This window comes from Pelodiscus sinensis, chromosome 4 (assembly GCF_052426305.1).
Source record: "Pelodiscus sinensis isolate ZL-2025 chromosome 4, ASM5242630v1, whole genome shotgun sequence".
In the NCBI taxonomy this organism is placed as follows: domain Eukaryota; kingdom Metazoa; phylum Chordata; order Testudines; family Trionychidae; genus Pelodiscus; species Pelodiscus sinensis.
This window is the reverse complement of record NC_143055.1, coordinates 104681462-104703650: the sequence shown is the minus strand read 5'-3', so window position 1 is coordinate 104703650 and position 22189 is coordinate 104681462. Positions and strand designations below refer to the sequence as shown.

Below are 22189 nucleotides of genomic sequence, written 5' to 3'. Positions count from 1 at the left end.
ATTCAGATCTGTCAGCACATGTGTGTTTAAAGCTTGTGGAACAGAAGCAGCAGCCGGCTCTGATGTTCGGAAGAGAGATAGGGAGGAGGGAGAGTGTTCATGTATTCTTGGTTGATCATTTTTAACACTAATGTCTTGCTGAAATGTGAAATCTCTAAACATATAGCGACAGTCAAGGGGGAACATTTGGTGAACTCAGCTGAATTGCAATAAGGTTTCCAATTATTTCAGACATGTCAAATGGAATATCCTTTGGAAAAGCTACATTTATTTCATAATGATCTCTGTAGTGCACTTTCAAATCTCCATAATAACTGCTTAGGAGTGTGGTTCAGATGTTGCCACTTTTTTGTTGAGTTTTATTATTTCCCAGGTTTCCAAGAAATTGTGTATGGTGTTTCTCAGGAAATCCCTGTTCTTTACCTAATGGTAATTAAATTAAAATACAGTATTTTCATTTTAGTAACGGGACCTACAGCTCCCATTGGAGTTAACGAAAATTGAGGGTGCTCCTCTCCTTTTCAGCATCAAACCTGTTGTGATTTATACATTTGGATGAGTCAAGCACTCCTCTTGGTGCTGGGGAGCACTTTGCTGATGATGGCAATTTGAATGTGTAGTGTATATGCAATGCATGCTGTTTTGCTTACTTGGGCTCTGTTAGGTTCCATCTTAACAGAGAATACTGTGATCCCCCATTATATTCCCCTTTCCCTTGCACCTCTTTATCTTGCTTATTAGATCAGATGCAATTGTCCCAGTATTTTTGTTTAGTACAGATGCAAAATAAGACCAGTCTCTCCAGTCTGAGGTAAACGCAATATTTGACCAGCATGCTGATGCAGGAGCTCTTTGCCACTGACCGACCCATTTTGATCTTTATAAGAAAATAATGAACTCAGGGCAGCAATCCTGCTTCAATTGTAGTGCTCTGGAATTGATCATAAAAGTCCTTTTGACAAGAAGCCAAGCTATTTCTTGACAAAGATAGTTCAAAATAATCTAAAATTAACTTATTATATCAAAAGCAGTCTCTTAAATCTCTGAATATTGTAAAACTGCTGAGGTAATTAAGAATCCTGCTCATCAGCAGGCGGCAGAATGCAGGTGAAAGTAATATTCCAAAGTCTTTGAAATCCACACAAGTATTGGAAATTCATTAGTGTGTACCAGCACTGTTTCCATTTGCTGTTTCATTGTCTATGATCAATCTTTTATTGTAAAATCCAATATACATGGATTTGGGACTCAGCTGTTTTTAAAAATTGCTGTTGTCTGACATTTAGCAAAGACCAGACCAGAGACTATTTAAAAAAAATAAAAGCTCAGTGCACTTTTTATAGATGTTGGAATGCTATAAACCAGACTTTCTGTGGTTCCTGATGTATTTGTCTCTTTATGTAACTCAAAAATGACTTTTTCTTTAAAACCAGTATTTCAGACTAGTTTATAAAGATGAATAACTGCTTGAAAATAAGACCAGACATCTACTAACCAGAGGACCTAGCCTGCTAGCCAAAGACTGTTAAAGATAGTTTGTAGTCTGTCCCCTCTAGCAAAGTCCAGGAACAACACTGCCCAAGGCCTAGTCTTGACACCACTGTTCAGTTGCTGGGAATGATGCTGTCCTTACAGCCAACTGAAGGGAGGGAGTTAGCTCTTCCTGGTAGTTTTCTGATCAGTTTGAAAACTCCTTTCCACATCTGTCTACTTAAGAATGGCCATACTGGGTCAGAACAAAGGTCCATCTAGACCAGTATCCTGTCTTCTGACAGCGGCCAATGCCAGATGCCCCAGAGGTAGTGACTACAACAGGGAATCATCAAGAGATCTCTCTCCTGTCATCCATTTCCAGCCCCTGATAAACAGAAGGTAGGGACACCATTCCTACCCATCCTGGCTAATAGCCATTGATGGACCTAACTTTTATGAATTTATCTAGTTCTTTTTTTAACTCTGTTAAATTCCTGGTTTTCACAACATCCTGTGGCAAAGAGTTCCACAGGTTGATTGTGTGCTGCATAAAGAAAAATGTCCTTTTGTTTTTTTTAAACTTGCTACCTTTTAATTTCATTTGGTTACCCTTTGGGAGACAGAGCTTTCTCCTTTTCCATCACCTCAGGTAATGCTGGGTGCTATGGAGTGGTACCTCTAGTTGTCCATACCACTCCAAACCTTCTGGTTTCTGGCAGGATGCTAGGCATATTTCCGTTACTCAACCTCATCCTAAGCCTCTTGACTACTAGAAGAGGTGATAACTCATGAAATGGAGTAAGGTAATCTCCCACTTCCTCCACCATTTTAGCCTTGATGTTGTAAAATATTTAAAAGTAATTTGTTATGTGGGCAGGGGAGCATTCAGGTTGTATTTGCAAGTTTTCAATGAAACGGCAGTACAATCAAGTAAACATATGCAACTGCATTTATCCAAAAACAAAATTTCCAATTTTCTATAAAAAAAAAAAACCCAACAGCAACATAATGAATGTGCATGAAAGTTTGTGCACACAAAGCTGTGTAATTATGTATGTGAGAGCAGCTTTAGCTTGTGTGCAGCTAGGGTTATGTCTGCACTTGTATTTTTTGTTGTTTTAGCTAACAAAAGTGTAAATCTAGTGTAGAAAATGCATAAACATTTGTGCATAGTCCTCACTAGAAGTTACTGCATATTAATTAATAAACCATACTGCTGGTTAGATCTCTCGGAACTCTTAAAAAAGTTTTTCATTTAGGTTGTGATTAGGTGTTCACATTTTCCAGTGGGATCCTGTCTGGCACACAGTTGGGCTACTGATTACTGCACTTGCACACAAAATTACACCATATTTTAGCCTTGTTATGATTTGCTCCAAAGGTCATACTTAAAGTGCAGTAATACTGTGAACAAGAGTAGCTATATAACCTGTAACTGAAATAGCCTTCATTGCCACCAATGTACTCCTCAGAAACTATTCCTTCTACTGACTTAACAAGGCTTGGCCAGCTGGGGCTATCATTCTCCATTTGTTTCCATTGACACATCAGAGGAAATACACTTTGTGCAATTTATCTGAAATCAGGATTCTAGTGGAGATTGGCTCATGCCACAATATTTAGATGTAAATACTAAGCCGTTACATTTTCAGTAGGTTTGGTTATGGGATTTCAGTTCAAGTCTCATTTCATTTGCAAGTTGCTATATTAATTTCTATTGATAATAATTCTAAGTGCTATTCTTATTCTACTTAGTTCTTGTAGTTCCCACAATGAATGGTCAGATTTACAGTGTTTTTGGGTAGCTCAGCATTGTGTTCCATCCTTTATTAACAGAGTATATAGTATAGCAGGCCCAAATTTTCTTCTGATAGAGGAAGACTACTGAATTCACACAGTCAACCAAGGTCAGAATTTTATCCCCCAAAGGGTCAGTTATGCTAGTAGTTCAACTTTCTGAAGTGTGTTTCAATTTTATGTTTGTGTTTATTTTATTTTATTTTATTTTATTTTGTAGAGCCTAGACCTTTTTGTGGCATAGACACCAAAAGAAAAAGATAGTCCCTCCCCCAAACCATTTACAGTCCAAAACAAAAACAGAGGGACACAAAGGGAATTACAAGAAAAAAGTGGTCAGAATGATAAGCAGTAGTCTCAGCACACTAACAGCTTTAATGCATTTTTATTTGATGGGATTGTGTTTCATGGGCTCGATTATGGTTGGGCCTCTGTGGTGGCACAAAGAGGAGGGCAGCGTGCTCAGAATCTTCTCTCCCTTGCTGTGCACCCCACACCGGAGCTGTATTTCATACAGCTTTTATACCATGCTAGCTCTGTCCATGGTGCTAGCCTCCCTAAAAGATAGGCTAGGATGAGGCCAGGCTGAACCAGTAGTTTGATTATTACAAAACACAACATGTGTTGCACCATTTCCAAGGGTGGAAGAGCTGCAGTTCTCGTGTGAACTACAGGAGAACTTCAGGTGCAGTTTTACTGAGTCAGAGATCGGTTAATCTCGTATTTGCTGCAACAAGGCCTTTCCATGCACGTACTGTTGTCTCCAGTAAAATGATGTGCACGTTAAAGTCACAGTCCAGTTACCTGGATCTAGTGTAGAGGGGATCAAATGAATTCTATGTAGTAGATTTAGTCTTGCTTTTAAGGTCTTTGGGCCCTATAAAGGCCATGACCACAGCTCCTTGTGATTTTTGAATAATAAAAATGTTAAGCAGTTTGAGCTTTGTTCTTTTTTTCAAAGTAAGTTTCTATAGTCCATTTAATTATGAAAACATAAGCGATACATGGAAGTATCTATTTGGATGAAACAGGCAGATGGGCACTCCCACCTACCTGCAAACATACCGTCATTGTTTGTATGTGTAATAATGTGGTTAAGTTTGGGGGAATGTCTCCCCAACTTTCCTGAAATTCCTCAGCACAGCTCTTAAGACCTAGATAAACAGGAATCTGATATAGCTGGAATTGCGGTGAGCAGTGGCAAAAACTTGCTTTGAAAGCAATCCCAAAAATGCTAAGGCAGACTCTGGCTATAGATATCATGTGAAGTATTGCAGCACAGCATTTAACCTCTCTTTCATACAGCTTTGCTTGCACTAAACAGAAATAAAAGATTTAGATGTACTGCTGGCTTTAGGGCAGGCTGTTCTAGCCATCCTGGACTTGTAAGAAATGTATGATACAATTGTGGTGTTGGCTGCTGAAGGAACAGAGTTTCTGGTGGGTTTGGAAATACTCTCAGTAGTTTGAGTCATACTAAGTGTTAGTGAGAACTGTTTGACAGTTCAGACCAATTACAGAAAGCTCAGCTACTCAAATTCTACACATGTGGATGGTGGGGCAGCAGGGAAGGTGAAATCCTCTCCAGTGTTATCTAGATTCCTCTGACTAGTGGTACAGTTAATATATTTATAGAGATCATTGGCTAAATAAAGATCCTTTATACAATTGCACTCTGCATTTTCCCACATTGTAAACTAGAAAATTACTAGTAATTTTGTGTCATGATTCCCTTGTTTAGGTGTGGGTTATGTTTAGAGCCAGAGGAATTTGCATGAGTTGAGTGCACACAAATCCTAATTTGCATACATATGTTCTGAAAAAGTTTAATCCAGGAAAAGTTTAATTTGGCGTTTGAGTGGACTTACCTGAATGAAGAGAGTAGGTCATGTGCAAAAATGCATACACATTATTCCAAGCACAATCAAGAATTCCTGAGTTGTATACGTGAACCCTTCCAATTTCAAACTGAAAGGATCTCAACTGAAATCTTGGCAGAATTGCCAGTTTGGGTTGGATATATTACTGCAGGAGTAATCATATGATATAATTTTAATTCAAGATTCATCCTTAATTCATGGAGAATCCAAGACAAGCCTGACAAAATTAATGGGTATCTAGCTTTTTGGCAAAGGCAGTGTGGCTGAGGTAATATATTTTTCTTCTCTTCTTCAGAAGCTCTTTGTAGCTCAAATGCTTGTCTCACTAATCAACAGCAATTGGTCCAGTAAAAGATATTACCTCATTCCCTTTTCTTGCTAATATCCTATGACTAACGTGGCTACAAGATCACAACATACAACTTCTGCAGATTAATACCTAACCTCAAACAGCATTTGTATAGCCACCAGAACTCTCAAATACATCTCATTATTTGGGCAGGAACACTGAAAATATTTCTACCCACTAGGCTCATCATTTTCATTTGCTGTCTAGACAGTCCCTTGGAGGTAACCTGTGACTGGTTCCTGCTTCCTATAACCTAAAAGCAGTTGCAGGGAGTGCAGTTGAAAAAACTTGCAGAAAACAGGCATTCAAGAAGGGGGAGGAGGTAAGAAGACACATTTAAATTTTGAACTAACTGTCAGTGGTCTTGATTCAAAACTAATTGAAAGCAATAGACTCCCATTGACTTCAGTAGGCTTTGAATGAGGTCGTAGTTAAGTTAAAATATAATGAATAGCCAATATTTTTGTTTGGAAACAGAAACAAAAATACGCTAGTTAAAACTACATTTATAGGCAATGCAACTTTATTGCAGTAAGAAGTTTACAAAATGGGTACTATCGTGTGCACCTGGAGAAAAATGACTACAATATTTTCCCATTTGCTATGCATTTCACTCTATGTGTGGGGTTCCTACACCAATGGAAAAATCCCTTTTATCAGTGTAGGCTGCATCTCGCTATGGAGTTATAGCACTATAACTACCGTGTCACAACTATACCTGAATAGTCCCCCTAGTGTAGGCACACTGTAAATCCAACCCATAATACTTAGATTGCAGGATGGGTATGAAAAGGGTTTCTCTGTCAGGGACACAGTTTGAATGCAAAGCAAGGTTGATTTTGAGCAGATTTATGGTTTGACTCTAACAATTGCCATCTCGTCCTTCTCTCTCTTTCTGAATTCTATAATTCTGCCTATGACTCTGATGCTGTGGTTGGCTTGGGAAATCACGTAACCATTCTTTGTCACCCCATCTATGAAAATGGAAATAACTGGGAGGACTGATTAGTCAATGTTTTGTGTAATGTTTGTGAGATAATGTTTACTTAGTATTTTTAAAAATAGTGGTATTAAAGTGAATGTGAGCTGGTATACAGAAGATCTATCTGTGACTGGCATTAAAGTGAACACTCACCAGGGCACAACACAGTTACTGCATTGTGCAAAGGAAACTTGTGGAATGTCAGATACCACTGTGGCCAATTATGACCTTTTAGTGCTGACTACTGTAGATTAGTACCATGAATTGTATAGCTCTGTTTGTGTCTCAGAGAAAGAGGGAGAGAAGGTAAGACAATCTAATGTCTGTTAAAGGTCATGACATAGTTCCCTTAGGGAATGAGTTTTTCCATTTCATTTCTCTGTTGTTTCTGTTTAATTAGTAATATGGATGTGATTGAAATACAGAAACGATCCTGGAATGCATTTCACATTTAATCTTTTCACATGTTATATTATTCTGATTTATAGCTGAGAGCTTTCAGGAATATTTTATGTCCTCACATGTTCAGCAAAGTGGCAATGAGAGAGGGTATGTATAAACTACAGTGTTATTTCGAAATATCTTATTTTGAAATAACGCGTCTACACACAAAATGCATTTTGAAATAGCATGTCCACACTGAGTGGACTCTGAATTGCATTTAAGGCTGGCCACAACCGGTTCTGGTAGGGCACCAGGTCAGGATTTACTGTGTGGGGCTGCTGCCTGAGGCTATCTGAGGTCTGTGCTTAAAGGGACTCCCCTCCCTCCCCCTCTGGACAGCCAATTCTCAGGTTTCCCTGCTTGCTTGTCTACCTCGATGAAATACAGCAAAGCATTTTGTCTCTGTGCACTCTGGTTGCCCTCACTCGGGACACCACAGCACTCGGCAACATGGAGCCAGAGCTGCTCCTGGGCACTCTAGTGCTTCTCTTGGACGCGTTGCTGCGAGCCTGGCTGCACTTTCTGCAGCTGCCATCCGGGAGGTCCATCGGGGGCTGTCAGTATCCAGGAGGCCTTGCGGGAGAGCTTCCACCCTGAGGAGCACTAAGAGCCTCCCTGGTCTGCCCCTCTGGTGGCTTGTGCCTCATTCCTCCCTCACATCCTTCCACTTACCCCTCCCTAACCCTCCTTCCTGATGTAAAATAAAATACATGTATTTTCATGAATGCAAACTCTCTTTATTTAACAAAATGGGGAGGGGGAGAGGGAATGAAACTCTAGGGAGACTGGGGAAAGGAGGCAGGAGAGGGGAGAAGAGAGGGTGGGAGAGTGGAGGGGAAAGCCTGGGAGGAGGGAGCTGGAAGGGGAAAGCAAGAGAAAGAAGGGGGAGGGGAAGTTTAGGGCTCATGGTTGGGGTCTCGCCGGACCAACTTGATTGTCATGCAAACCTGCTCCTGGGTTCGCATGTGGCCTTTGGTGGCCTGGATGGCAGCTATCCTGCCATAGATGTCCATGTTCCTCCGTCTAGTGCGGAGATCACTGACGTTGGGGGCATTCCCCCCCAAATCTGAATAAGGCCCATGATCTCCACCCTGGACCAGGAAGGTGCCCGTCTTCTCTGGGCCTGGCAGGCTCCTGGGAGCTGGCAGACTCCTTCTGGGGAGCGGTGGAGGGCTGGCTGCCAGTGGCTTGCTGGCTCATGTTTTGGGGCCACTGGGTCAGGGGCAGTGACTGCTGGCAGGCTTTGAGCTGGCATAGGCACTGTGGCCAGAGTTTACCCTTTTGAGGGCTTCAGGGAGGGGCGGAGGGAAAGAAGTGTTCTTGGTTGAGGCTGGAGTGGCCACCAGGGCACCCTGGGAAGGCTGGAGGCCCCCTATTTCGAAATATGTGTCTACACAGCACTTATTTTGAAATAGCTATTTCGAATTTGGTGTTATTCCTCATAGAATGAGGTTTACCAAATTCAAAATAAGCGCTCTGTTGTTTTGAATTTATTTTGCAATAGCGGTTTGCCTGTGTAGACGCTAGGAAAGTTATTTCAAAATAAGGGCTGTTATTTTGAAATAACTTTGCTGTGTAGACATACCCAGAGTGAGCCTTCTTTTCTACTTTCAAATTTTGCTCTTCTATAAAATATCAAACAATAAAATTAAATATCTATAGGACAATATGTTTGCTAATTCTCTCGCTGAGTCGTACTTTTAAAAGATGGCACAACTATTGTGTAACTAACAAATACAGGTATTTATTATTTTTGGAAGAGCTTATGGGGGGTAGGGAAGATGGATAGCAGGCAGTTAACAAATACAGCATGATAGGCTTGAGAGTCCTAAATTAGTATGCACGTTACTGTTCTTTCAATTAGAATTATTTTGATTTTCAGTCTATAAAAACTAGTGTCCCTTTGAGTTACTAAATGTAGTGATGTATACAGTTAATCAGAGTTGCTTTAAATAGCTGAGTTAAATATACTGTCAGTATCTAGGTGCTTTTGGTTTCATCAAAGCTGTGCAGTGGTTATGCTGGATTTCTTATTTAATATCCCCAGCAGTCCAGTGCATTTGGTTATCTCTTGATTGTACCTATGCACATTCATCTCAAAAAGGCAGTAGAAATACTATATAGGTTTTTCTTGATTGGGGGCAGAAAGTCTGACCCCTGGCTCTGGTAAAATAATAGCTCAGTTAGTTAGCTGTATGTGCAAGGTAGGTACTGCATTGCATTTGGAAGTAAGTCTAAATTACATGCAGAATTACATTTTACTTTTTTTTTCCCCCCTCAAAAGGTTGTCAGTCCTTTTTTAATTCACACTCGCACCAGCTATTAGTTGTTGTTACCCAGACTTGCTCTTTAACTCTATCCCCTCCTCCTGGGAACTAGGAGATCCACGGGCAAGGGACACTACTTCTGGTCTGGTTGGTAGTTGATGAAACTCCATCACATCCCACCTTGCGCTCTCATCCCTCACACAACATTTTTTTTTTTGCCTTCCTCACCAGTCAACTTGGCCTCTGTACCCTTCCTCTTCACACCCATCCCCATGATAGTTGGGGAGGCAGAGGGGTCTTTGAGTCCAGAATCTTCCCCCACTAATGTGCTGGGTGCTATGCCAATGATGATGATCAGGGAATCAAGGCAGGAGGCTAATGATTGGTCCTTGAGCTATAAACCAGGCCATGGGGAACGCTAGCTATAATTAAATACCCAGACAACCAGTTCAGCGCATGACACATCTAGGCTCTCTCAAATGCACAGTGTACGTATAAACTACACAGGCCATTGTACAGTTTGAATTCTTGGAGTCAAATCACACCAAGTGAAAACCATATTGAAGCCAATTAAATTATACCAGAGATGGATCAGCTCCTAGGTTAGTGAGATAATGGTGACAAATACATTTCAGGAAAGACATGTTTTTCTCTGGTGTTCTGTTCTTTTTGTCTTATTGTACATCTGCCTACTCTCCCACTTCCCTCCTACATACCATTTGTAGCAGAGTTGCTGTGTATGCTGTTGTCCTTGTGCAGCATCATCAGTGCATGCCTCCTATGAAGAAATATTTGGAGGAAAATCACACTATGTAGGAGGTAACCAAAGTTTTATTGAAAGGGATCTGTAATATCCAGACTTTTGATATCTGTGGAGGGGTGGTTTCTTTTAAGATCTATGAAATCCGGCATACAGTAAGTAGCAACTGATCATTTTCTGTTATAGTTAGGGAACACTCCCTACAGTAAAACAAAATGTTTCCTCTCTGTAGGGGAGCTAGGCAGTGTACTTTGTGTTCCTTCCTTTAAAATACCACCTTCCTTGGTTGTAGAAAAGATTCTCTGTCGTAGTTTTTGTCATGAGAAAAATAGAAACTCTGATCTGTGCTTGAATTAGGAGAACTGTTTTAATGGGGCGTGTAAATAGTTAAAATGGCAGTGAATTCACAGGGCTAGTTTTAAGCCCTGCTTGCTCAGAGGTCAGCTGGCCAATGTTCATTGCCCTATCATATCTCAACTGATGTAAAAAATCCTAAACATTAGAGCAGGAAAAGACCCAAATCCTGTACCCAAGGGTGCTGAAATCTTTTGAAGTGTGAACTGTGATCCTGTATATGCATGAAAATACAGTGCATCTCCCTCCCATTCACAACCAAATGACATCCCAGTAATATCATGTAATAACTAGCATGGTGTGCCCTAAGAATACATAGGAAGAGACGATCTCTGCCCTAAAGATTTTACAATCTAAAATGTCAAAAATAAAGGGGAGGACGGAAAATACAAAGTGGTCAGGGCAACACTCTTTATTCATGACTCATTTTGGGATTTTATATATATATATATATATATATATTTAATATAACCTTCACTGCTTTCTCTCTACTGAATTGTTTTATCTATTTAGTCTTTGTTCATTTTATCAACAACTCCACCTTTTATTAAGATTTCTGGACACGTAAATTGACCCTTATTTATTTTGCCCCTTTCCCACATACTCAGCAAAACTATTGGTTAGGTCCTTAACTGCTGTGTGTGTGGAAATGATCTCCCAGCACTTAAATGTAAAAGTCCAGTGCTGAGAGTTGTTCCTGATGACACTGCATACTGTTAGCACTCTTGTTTTCTGCAAAGTGCATCCTATCAGCTCTCTGCTATCTCTGCCTTCCCTTGTTGTAGGCCATCCCTGAACGTGGACTCTCTTGCCGAGTGCTTAGATAATATGCCAAGATTTTCAAAAGTAGCTACTGATTTGGCCTGCCTCTGTTTTCAAATTTCCCAATTGAGACATATTGAGAAGGCCTGATTTTCAGAGGAGAGTGCTCAGCACTTTCTGAAAGCCAGACTGCTTTTTAGGTGTTATCAGGTCATCACCCAAAAATTAAGGCAGCGAAAATGACTAGTTGACGTTACCAGTCTTGGCCAGGATATATGATGACTGGTTTCTATGTGCTTTCTCCTGATATATTTACTGTTTTACCCATTCCCTTTGAATGCCACTTAATTTGTTTATTATGTCTGAAGGATTGATGGCTTCAGATGTATTATTCAGATTGCTGAAATTGTAGTCAGGGGATTGCTCTCGTCTTGAATTAGGAAAGATGTTAGAAAACCAACAACTCCTGTCTTGCTTTATTAGCAATGCAGCTTATTAACTCATAGTGTCTAGTTTTAGTTGTTGTGGGCCTGTTTCATCTTTGGTGAAAACCTACTTGAGTTAAAGGATATAACGGTACCTAATGACTCAATACTCAAATCAGTGACCTGTGAATGGTCATGTTTGTTCTATAAGCCTGAACTGTGGTTGGTCCTAGAAAGACATGTAACCATGAGACCTGGTACTGGACTCCATCTTGAACCTGGTATTTTTCATGCGGATGGGAAGTGTGGAACAAAGGCTTCTTACACTATGGGGAAGTCTATTTAAGCAATGGGAAGCCATCAGTCCTTTGTCTTCAGCTGGCTTTTGAAGCTGCCTGGACCAACCTAAGGACTTTGAAGAAGCTGTACACCCAAGCCAGAGTAAAGATCAACTCTGACTTGAAACTTTTAACCTGAGATAGAAACAACTGTTTAGAGTAAGAATTTGCATGTAACAAGTTCCTTAGTGGATTAGATTTAGCTATCATTTTTTGTTCATTTTAATTTAGTAACTTACTTTGATCTGACTGTTTTCACTTGCAACTACTTAACATTCTACTTTTTATACTTAATAAACACTTTTTTGTTCATTATCTTGCCCAGTGTAAGTACTTGTTACCTGGGGGTGGGGGTCAACCACTGCATCTCTCTCTTTCATTGGTAAAGTGGACAGACCTTATGAGCTTTCCCTGTGTAAAACTTTTACATGGAGTAAGACGGATTTCTTTTGGGTGTGGTCCCTTTTGGGGATTAGTTTCCTGGGTGCTGAGCCCTCTGGGAGCTGAACTGGTTCAATGACTGTGTTGTTCTGCAGGGGAGCGGTAATCCCCAACTCTCTGCCTTGTCTGGGTGGTGGGGAGCCCCAGAGGGCAGGAAGAAAGGCAGGCATCAGTGGCATGATCAGCACACCAGGGGACAAACCTAAGGGGGTTTCTGTGATTCAACCCATCACACAGGTGTCTGGAAGTTTTAACATCCACTGTTTCAGTAAGTCAGTGCTTAATGTACTTGCAGTGGGAAACTGCACACGGAAAGATGGGACTGGTATTGTGAAATGATACTTTGGATGGGTGATAGCCAGGGGACGACAGCCCCACCTGTCCCTGATATTAAAGCCATACATTATTGTCGGTGATGGTTGGGGAGGAGATCATTATTTTTTTAATTAATAGGATGTTATTTCTATTTGTTTCTTTTTCTCCCAGTCACTAATAGTAATCATCCCTTTTTATCCCCAGCACTGTGCTTTGTAAGTCGTCTGAGCAAATGGCTGAAAATAGCCACTGGCAGATAATAACAATATACTCTCTTTCTCATTATTATTATTTTTCATCTGTAGAGTTCAGCTGGCTGGGGCAAGCTGAGCTGTGCATCTCCTTACTATCATCCCCCTCAGAGTAGCATTTGGTTTGCTGCTTTATGCTGCTCTCTTAATGCAGTCTCACGTGGATCTATAAACGACACAATGAGGACTTGAATATTCCCAGCCTTTTTCAGGCTCACTCACCCATGCTTTAGTACAGAAGTCGCTACCTGCAGGTGAGCAGGCTGCAGCTGGTCTCCTCTGGACCCAGTAGCTCTTGCTTCTGTTTTTAATTTCAGTTTAAATCAGGGGAAGAAGGAAAGGACGAGAAGGGGGGAAAGACATATCATGTGCTCCAGCACAGGCAGTCGCAGCAACAGCAGCAAGTCATTAAGTCAGACTGCACCATTTTATTCTCACCCTGCATAGAGGTGATGCTGGAAACTGGAAGGAGCTGTCCACCTTTCTCTCCACTTCATGGTTTCAAAGAAGTGGCTTCTTCCTGGCTCTAGTGAGAAGACAGTCTATCTGGAGGAGTCCCAAAACGCATTCCTAATTTGGTAATGTGTGTTTAAAGGATGGATTTTTTTCAGCTGCTCTGAAGCTTGTCTGCACTGACAATACAGCAAATGTGAAGTGGTTTCAGGCTGGTAATGAGGCATTCCCTGGACTGCTCTGTGTTTGTGTAAATGTGTGTGGTTTTGATTTAGAACATGTTTATATTGTACTGACTTAACGAGTGCTGCAGAGGCTGGAGCAGAGCTGTGACCTATCCCAAGATACTAAAGGAGGAAGAGTGGATTACACTGTGAAGTTTTGGCTCGCTGGCAGGGTCCTTGTGGGGAGGGGGTAACCCCAAATTGTCTGTATATCCTTCTGGTGGATATTGATGCCTTGGAACTGGTGTTTCCCTTTCCAAAATGGCTCATGCTGCTGCGTCTATTAAAAAAGTTCGTGAGGCTGAACTCGATGAGAGGGAGAGAAATCTCGAGAAGGAAAGGAAAAAACAGCGGAAAATCTCTAGGGTGGATCGGAAACGCAAGGTATGAGGAATAATTTTCTACCCACACCCTTCCCTCTCTACACAGGGCATGTACACAGGTGTCTGCAGCAACACTTGTAATACTCTCTCATTCATCTTTCTTATTTTTTGGTCTCTCATTTCTCATTTGCATCCTTTCCCATCATTTCTGCACTAGACTGCACTAGCTTAGCTGCAGGGAGGTGAAAGTACTACCAGACATGGCAGCCCATAGCTACAAAGAAAAATGCAAGTAAAGATGGCCAGGAGCACTAATATTGCCTGCCTTCCTCAATCCCTTAAAGATCTGGAGCTCTGTTTCATCATTCAGGGACCAGGTGTTTCATGTCTCCAGCTGATCTGAAGCAGTTGTCAGGGAAGGGGAGGGTGTTGATTTTGTGCTTTGCAGTATTAAGGTGCATTTTGTGCTTCATGATCCCTTCCTCCCCTTTTTTTCTTCCTATTTTCAGTGCATATCTCCCAAATTATTAGCGTATGGCCTTTCCATACAAGCTGGATGCTACATACAGACTCTTTTCCAGTGCTGGATCTATAGGCTTGGTTGTTATTCAGTCATCTGTTAGTAATACTGTGATTTAAGCTATAATTCAGTTTATTTACACAGTACGCTGCAGGTGTACTTTTTTTTAGGTTTGGTTTAAAACACAAGTCTGCAGTCTGTCATTTTCTTCCTGTGGCTGATGAACATTTTTGAGTGTGTGTGGGAAATAGCTTTGGCTACATTTATTTCTGATTTTGGAAGGTTTTTATTCATTCACAATTAAATACTTACTGTTTTTCCTAAAAGACTGTATTAGAAATGAGGAGCTAGTCTTGATTGGTTGCATTATACCCCCCCCCTGCTCCCCCACAAAAAAGAATACAGGTACATGATTTGCCAGCTCATTGTATAGTTTCCAACAAAGATGCAACATTTTACCACTGTGGGGGGAAAAATAGCAATAATTGCGGTGTGTGTATCTTAACAAGCTGTTGTTAAAGACGTCTTTAGGACTAAATTGCACTGGGGATGTGTCTGTGTCGTCTTTTCTTAGCCATAAATCTTTTCCTACTGTATCAGAAATCTCTAGCTTATTGTTGTGTGCATTTTAACACATTTCTGACATTACCTTTTGATGTGTTCCTAAATGGATTGCTTACTTCATAGTACCCTAGAAGGATAATTTTCTCTTTCTTTTTTAGTGCATTTCATGTATATTCTCTTGAGACCCACAGGTTTGTCAGTAAAAGGCAAAAGAAATAGGATCTTTTAGTACTACATTTTGATTTACAGCTCCTTTAAGCAACCCTTTGAAATTCCATACCCATCCTCACTGAGAACTTTGAAATGCATCTTCTTTCCGGGCCATTAAGTAGTGGAATGAATTTTCTCAATTGCCTTCATTAAAATAATTTTAAAAAATTACTAGGCTGCTTGATGAGATGGTGCCTCTGGATTTTAAAAGACTTTTGTTTACACAGAGTTCAGCTAGTTGCATTGGAATACTTTTTATCCAAGAAGGAATGTCATTTCTAATATCGGAAGTGTTTGGATGACTGGAATAGAATTGCTTGGGGCAGATTGTGATTACTTTACTAATCCCCTAAATGGGACACCACAGCATAAGGTAGTTTTTATGATTACATTTTCGATTGTGCCAGTCCCTGAAAAATAGCATTCTTTCTCAACTGGGTGTGTGTGTATTTGTCCTTGCTGGAGAGCCTTTACGCATATGCCCATTGCTCACACGCACTTGTGCACGTACATGGCCAGAACATCAGTCATTTTCACTGGTTTGCCTTTCAGAAGCTTTTCCCTGGCCTGTAAATTTGTTTGTGTCAGACATGGATACTATGACCTTAATTAAAGCTGAACAGAATTAAAGCTGACCTTCCTGGCAGATCCTTTCCCAGAGTGCTGCATTACCCTGATTGGAACCAGGCAGATTCTGGGCTGTATGTGAGTTTGTAACATGGTAAACAGAGGTGGCTGATCAAATTTCCATATATCTCAGAAGCATCAGTAGCTCACTCTTTGGGAAATACAGGGAATACCAGGCTGCTGTTGGCTTTTGTTTCTTGTTAATATTCAGCCACTGGCCTCACTTCTGTCTCCCTTTTACTGCAGCTGCATACTCTGCTGTTACGTAAATAGCTGCTTAGGCTGCACAACAAACTTGTGTTCCAATGGAGTAGGTGTGGCTTTGATTAACCGATCTTTTCCTTGTTTTTGAGAGAAATAGTGGCAGACCCAGGTTGTGCTATGACGTGTGTCTGTGATGTGTGGTATGTAATAGAAATGAATGCATTTCAAGTGACGAAGGAATGCAAATCCCACTGCTGCAAAGTGATGAGCATGTCCTGTCATGATGAGACCCCTCAATTCCCTTCTGTGGGAGACGAGGGCCATCAGCATATCTTGCAGGTTAGTTCAGTAATGGATACAAATAAACAAGTGGTGCTTGGTTACCCGCTAACATCTGTGCTCTGATAAGGTGGGATACTGCCCTAGATACACTATCTATTTAAATTCCGTTTTGTCGGGTTGGCCGGATTTAGGGCGCAAGAGGGGTCTATTTGTTTGTGGGATCAGTAGTGGAAAAGAGAGCATGACGATAAATAACAGATGTTGGAAACTCTCTCATATCTCCTTTAAGGATCTTTATATCCTGGTTATGCGGGAAGGGCTCCATTGGCTAGAAGGAAATTTCTCTTTCTTTCTCACTGGCCTTGAAGCTCCTGATTTTGTCAGAGGAGCAGGATATAGTTGACTAATGTAGCCTTAGTTTACCAGAACATGGGCCTTTACTATTCTCTTCCTAGCTTTCAAGATACTGCAAGGTGTGTGCTGTTTGTTACTTTACTCTTTCCACTGCCATTTTCTTTGGCTGGGGGAGAGAGAGGAGGGAGGCGTGTTGCATCCTGCTCTTTATATTTTCATGAATAAGTGGCAGTGCCTGCTGCTGCTGCAGCTCGAAGGTTTCCCAAGTAGCAGCTGTAAAATGATATTAATCTGTTTCACCTGTGCTAGCGGATTCTGAATAGCAGCAGTGAAACCAGCCAGAATCACCTTCACTTCCCTGTTACTGCAGCTTAACATAGCTGTGAACAGTAACAGAGACTCTGGAACTACCTGCCTGTGGAATCAGGAAGATGATATTGAATTGGTGTTCTCTCTTCCTGTAGTGCAGTTCTCATTTGAAGGCTTTCTTCACAATCTTTGGGCTTGGATGTTAGTTTTGAAGAAACGGAAGCTTTTAATTCTTTAGAAATTGATGGCTTGGTCACCATCCCCACTCACTGGGAGAAACTGCAAATAAGTGAGAAGAGTCCCCAGTCCCCCACCAAATGTACATTTGTGCATTCTGTTTATCAGTTCTGGGCCTGAGTTTCCTCTCAGTTATACCAGTTTTACCCTTGTTTAGCTCTAGTGACTTACAGATGTCCTCTTGCTTTATGGTAATGTATGTGAGGTTATGTCTACACAGCAGAGCTAATGTCATAGAATACTAGAACCAGAAGGGACCTTGAGAGGTCATCGAGTCCTGTCCTCTGTCCTCACAGCAGGACCAAGCACCATCTAGATCAGTGTTTCTCAACCTTGTTTTTATAAAGTACTCCCTTTTTAAAAAAGTACTCCCAATACCTACAGTTTTCAGACACACACATTTTTTTCTACAATTGCAACACATTTGTTTAAGCAACTTAATTGTAGCCAGGCAAGCAAAGAAATTTTTGGTGCAAAAATTACAAAAATAATAAAGTGCTGTAAAACTTAAAACATATTCAGTTTTCTCCAAATTTCAGTTGTGTTGACTTCCCTCCCCCCTCCCCCAGATTTCTCTCGAGTACCCCTAAGGGTACTCATACCACTGGTTGAGGAACACTGGTCTAGATCATCCCTCATAGATGTCTATCTAACCTGCTCTTAAATATCTCCAGAAAGGGAGATTCCATAACTTCCCTAGGCAATTTATTCCAGTGTTTAACCATCCTGACAGTTAGGAAGTTTCTCCTAATGTCCAACCTTGCTGCAATTTAAGCCCATTGCTTCTTGTCCTATCCTCAGAGGCCGAGGAGAACAATTTTTCTTTTTCCTCCTTGTAACACCTTGAAAACCGCTGTCATGTCCCCTCTCAGTCTTCTCCTTTCCAAACTCAACAAGCCCAATTCTTTCAGTCTTCCCTTATAGGTCATGTTTTCTAGACCTTTCATCATTTTGGTTGCTCTTCTCTGGACCTTCTCCAGTTTCTCCACATCTTTCTTGAAATGTGCTGCCCAGAACTGGACGTAATATTCCAGTTGAGGCCTAATTAGCAGAGAGTAGAGAAGAATGACTTCTCGTGTCTTGCTCATACTGCTCCTGCTAATGCATCCCACAATCATGATTGCTTTTTTTTACAGCAGTGTCACATGGCTGACTCATATTTAGCTTGTGGTCCACTATGACCTCTGGTTCCCTTTCAGCAGTACTCCTTCCTAGACAGTCACTTCTCGTTCTGTATGTGTGAAACTGATTGTTCATTCCTAAGTGGAGTACTTTGCATTTGTCCTTATTAAACTTCATCCTATTTACCTCAGACAGTTTCTCCAGTTTGCCCAGATCATTTTGAATTATGACCAGGGCTCGACAAATAATACAACCTACTTGCCCGTGGCGAGTAGATTGTAACCCAGAAGAGCCGGGTTTGGGCGATCTGGACAGCGCAGCTGGTTTGGCGAGCTCTGATTATGACCCTATCCTCCAAAGCCCTTGCAACCCCTTTCAGCTTGGTATCATCTGCAAACTTAATAAACATACTTTCTATGCCAATATTGAAATCGTTGATGAAGATATTAAACAGAACTGGTCCTAAAACAGACCCCTGCAGAACCACACTTGTTATGACCTACCAGCATGATTGTGAACTGTTAATATTTACTCTCTAAAAATGGTTATCCAGCCAGTTATGCACCCACCTTATAGTAGCCCCATCTAAGTTATATTTGCCTAGTTTATTGATAAAATCATGCAAGACCATATCAAATGCCTTACTAAAGTTACGTATACCACATCCACCACATCTCCCTTATCCTCAAGACTTGCTCTCCTATCAAAGAAAGCTGTCAGATTGCTTTGACATATTTTGCCCTTTACAAATCCATGCTGGCTGTTACCTATCACCTCATTTTCTTCTACATATTTGCAGATGAATTCCTTAATTATTTGCTCCATTTTTTTTCCTGGCACAGAAGTTAAACTGACTGGTCTGTAGTTTATTCCTGGGTTGTTCTTGTTTCTCTTTTTATAGATGGGTACTATATTTGCTCTTTTCCAGTCTTCTGGAATCTGTCCTGTCTTCCGTGATTTTTCAGAGATGATAGCTAAAGGCTCAGATACCTTCTCTATTAGCTTCTTGAGTATTCTAGGATGCATTTCATCAGGCCCTGGTGAATTAAGTCAAATTAAGCCCACCCTCTCACCTGGCATCTGGGGCCCGCAGTGGCTGTTGGCCCCACCGTGAGTGCAAAAGTGCTGTACTGTATCGCCACTGTGTGAGCACTGGGGGGGTGAGTTAAAAGGCTCCTACTTTGCATATGGATGAGAGTAATGTGAACAAAGAGTCTTTTAGTTTGCACCTTCAGCATCTTCCCTGGGGAGCTTCAGTGCTGCACTTCGGCATAACTGCTGCTCATACTCCCATCATTTGAATTGCAGGGTGTGTAGACTAGTCCTAAACCTCAGAGTGCCTTTGAAAGATAGGTGAATATGATCCCCGTTTTATAGAAGGCAATCTGTCCCAGGTTTTAACCACTGCACAGCATTTAGCCATCTGGCTCATTCATGTTCTCCTGTCCCTTTATAACATTGAGAACCTGCTGCTTTCTTACATTCCAAGCAGTTCTGTTTTTCGGTAGGTGTTATGTAAAGTAGTTTTCTTTCTGCCAAACTGTTGGAAGGGGAACAAAAACAGTTTATACTGTACGAATATAATAGCTGATCTGATTAAAAAAATATGCCTCCAGAAGGCTACTTATAATGGTTCTGCTGGCCTGCATGACTTTGACAACCTGTTCTCACATCATCTGCAGCAGCTGAAACACCCATCACTTTTTAGTCAAAGAAAAGGAAATGAAATGGGCGTATTTCAATGGTCCTGTCTGCTACCACCTTCAATACCCAAGGAATGTCAAAGCTCACATTCTGCTGTTGCTAGCCAATACATACAGAAGTACAAAGACAGAGGTAGAAACAAAGTTCTGCTGCTATTAGCGAACTTCAGAAGATGTGTACATACAGGCAGAATTTAGCAGTAGGTCGGTAGTCATAGTCTCCTGAACAATTGCTGAAGACAGTGCCCTGGAATTTTTTAGCATTCTCTGCTTTCCCTCAACATCAAGAAGTAAAGAACATGCTTTCCTTTAAATAACTTCCTGGCATAGTGCAGTTTTTGAAACTTCAGAGAGAATTCATGTTTTATGAAAAGTGTCACTGTGGTGTTTAGAAGGTTATGCTCTTATATAACACAATGTGTAGGAAATCACTGTTTTTCGTGTGCATGGAGTCAGAGCTTTTCCAAGAAGTGTCGTTTGGTGTTTGCTTGTGCCTTTGCATTGCATTAAAGGGTGGAGTGGACTGACTGCATCCTCAGTTCCTTCTCACTGCTACATGAGTCAGAGCTTTTTTTGGTCCTAGCTGATGTACTTCCCAAACTTTCCAGAATTTTTTTTTTAATACACAATTGGGATTTGACTGATTCTGTACTAGTTCTACTGTTCGTAAGGCTCTCCTGTCCACCCCTCCCCCCGGGCTTTCCTCCTTGTTCTTCAGGGTCTTAGACAAGATGCTTATTGTCTCTCATTCTTGGCAATATGGTGAACTGCTGGTTAGTGGGTTTAGGACCAGTGTTCCCTCTCTCTCTCTCTCTTTTCTATCCAAAGGAGGAATAAATTTTGTTCCTGAGGCATGTGCATTACCAGTAGAAACACATGGTGCTGGCTGTAGACACTGTGGGCACTCTGCTAATCAGCTGGGTGGCTTTTGAATCTCTCCTGGATGGTGACTTAAGTTTTCAGCTTACAGGGAACACTGTTAGGGACATATGTTGAGCTCTGAAAAGGGAAGTGACTTTTTATTGTTTGCAGCAAACACATTTCTCATATGTCTGAACCTTTCTGAAGCCACGTCTACACCGGAGGAGAAATTCTATTTATGATACGCAACTCCAGCTATGAAAATAGTGAAGCTGGAGTCGACGTACCTTAAATTGAATTTTTCCGGAAGCCCCATTGTGGGTGATTGATAGGAGAAACTCTTCCATCAGTTTCCCTTACTTCTCATGATCTGTGGTGTACCAGGGTTGATGAGGATACTATCAGCATTCTATTTAGTGGGTCCTTACTAGAATTGCTAAATCGAACTCCCGGAAGATCGATCTCCAGAGTGTCAATCTTCGGATACGTAAATATAATGCCTCAGGCCCAGAATGCTCATTGCATTAACTCAATTTGGGCTGGTCTATTAGTGGCATGTACTATATATTTTTCTGCAGATCAGTGGCTGTATTTTCTATATGTCAATGATGACCACAACAAACTGCCTTTCTATTCCATAGAATTGTAAGTGGTTCAACTGCATTTTTGTCACAGAAAAAAGCTTTCGGAGTGCAATACTTGATTTAAAAGTAGTAATAACTTTTTATTTAGAAGTCACCCTTAATGCCTTAGAGCTTATAACTATTACCAGTATATATTGTATTACTTATTAACTTTGTACCTGTGATGTATATGGCAGGGCAGCATCATTTCCCCAATAAATTTAAATACCTGATTTAGGCCTACCAAACATGAACTGCTAAGTGTCAAACAAGAGAAAGGAAGAACACAGTATCCGGGGGAAAATCTGAGTTTAAGCACTAAGTGGAAAAATGACACTGCCATCAGCATCATCTTGAAAAAGGAAACAAGCCCCAATAGTGAATGAAATGGCATAAAATCAGGAGGTTGTAAGAGTGAGAATGAACTTTTCTTTGCCCCTCCCTGCTGTATAAAATAAAAAAAAGAAACAAAGTATTGAGCTTCGTCTGAGAGGATATTGTGTGTATACAATGGAAAATAATAAATACAATATGAGTACCTGTCATAAGTTTAGTTTAAATGTAGAATAAAGTCAGTGTTTTCCCTACTTTTTCCCTTGATGCTCTCATTTTGTCTTTAATGGTTAAACTGAGAATAATATATATAACCTCAAGAAATAATAAAAGCCAAGGAATGAGAGTTAAGTATGACAATTACTAATTCCCTTGACTATGTGGGGAAAGGAAGCAATTTCC

At 40.9% G+C, this 22189-nt stretch overlaps 1 protein-coding gene across 12 annotated transcripts in view; it reads left to right on the top strand.

Moving 5' to 3' along the window:
• The window catches only part of ANK2 (ankyrin 2), a 592965-nt gene that overhangs the window by 304117 nt on the left and 266659 nt on the right, over positions 1–22189 (top strand). Inside the window, exon 1 of one of the 12 annotated variants that reach the window (XM_075929754.2) lies at positions 13247–13899. The exons of 9 other annotated variants lie outside the window; for them this stretch is intronic. In XM_075929754.2, coding sequence (XP_075785869.2) covers positions 13777–13899 — 123 coding nt within the window. In that variant the 5' untranslated portion in view covers positions 13247–13776. Of the gene's footprint in view, positions 1–13246; positions 13900–22189 lie in introns of those variants that run through there. 2 more of the 12 variants (XM_075929762.2, XM_089778039.1) reach the window with 2 other exon arrangements.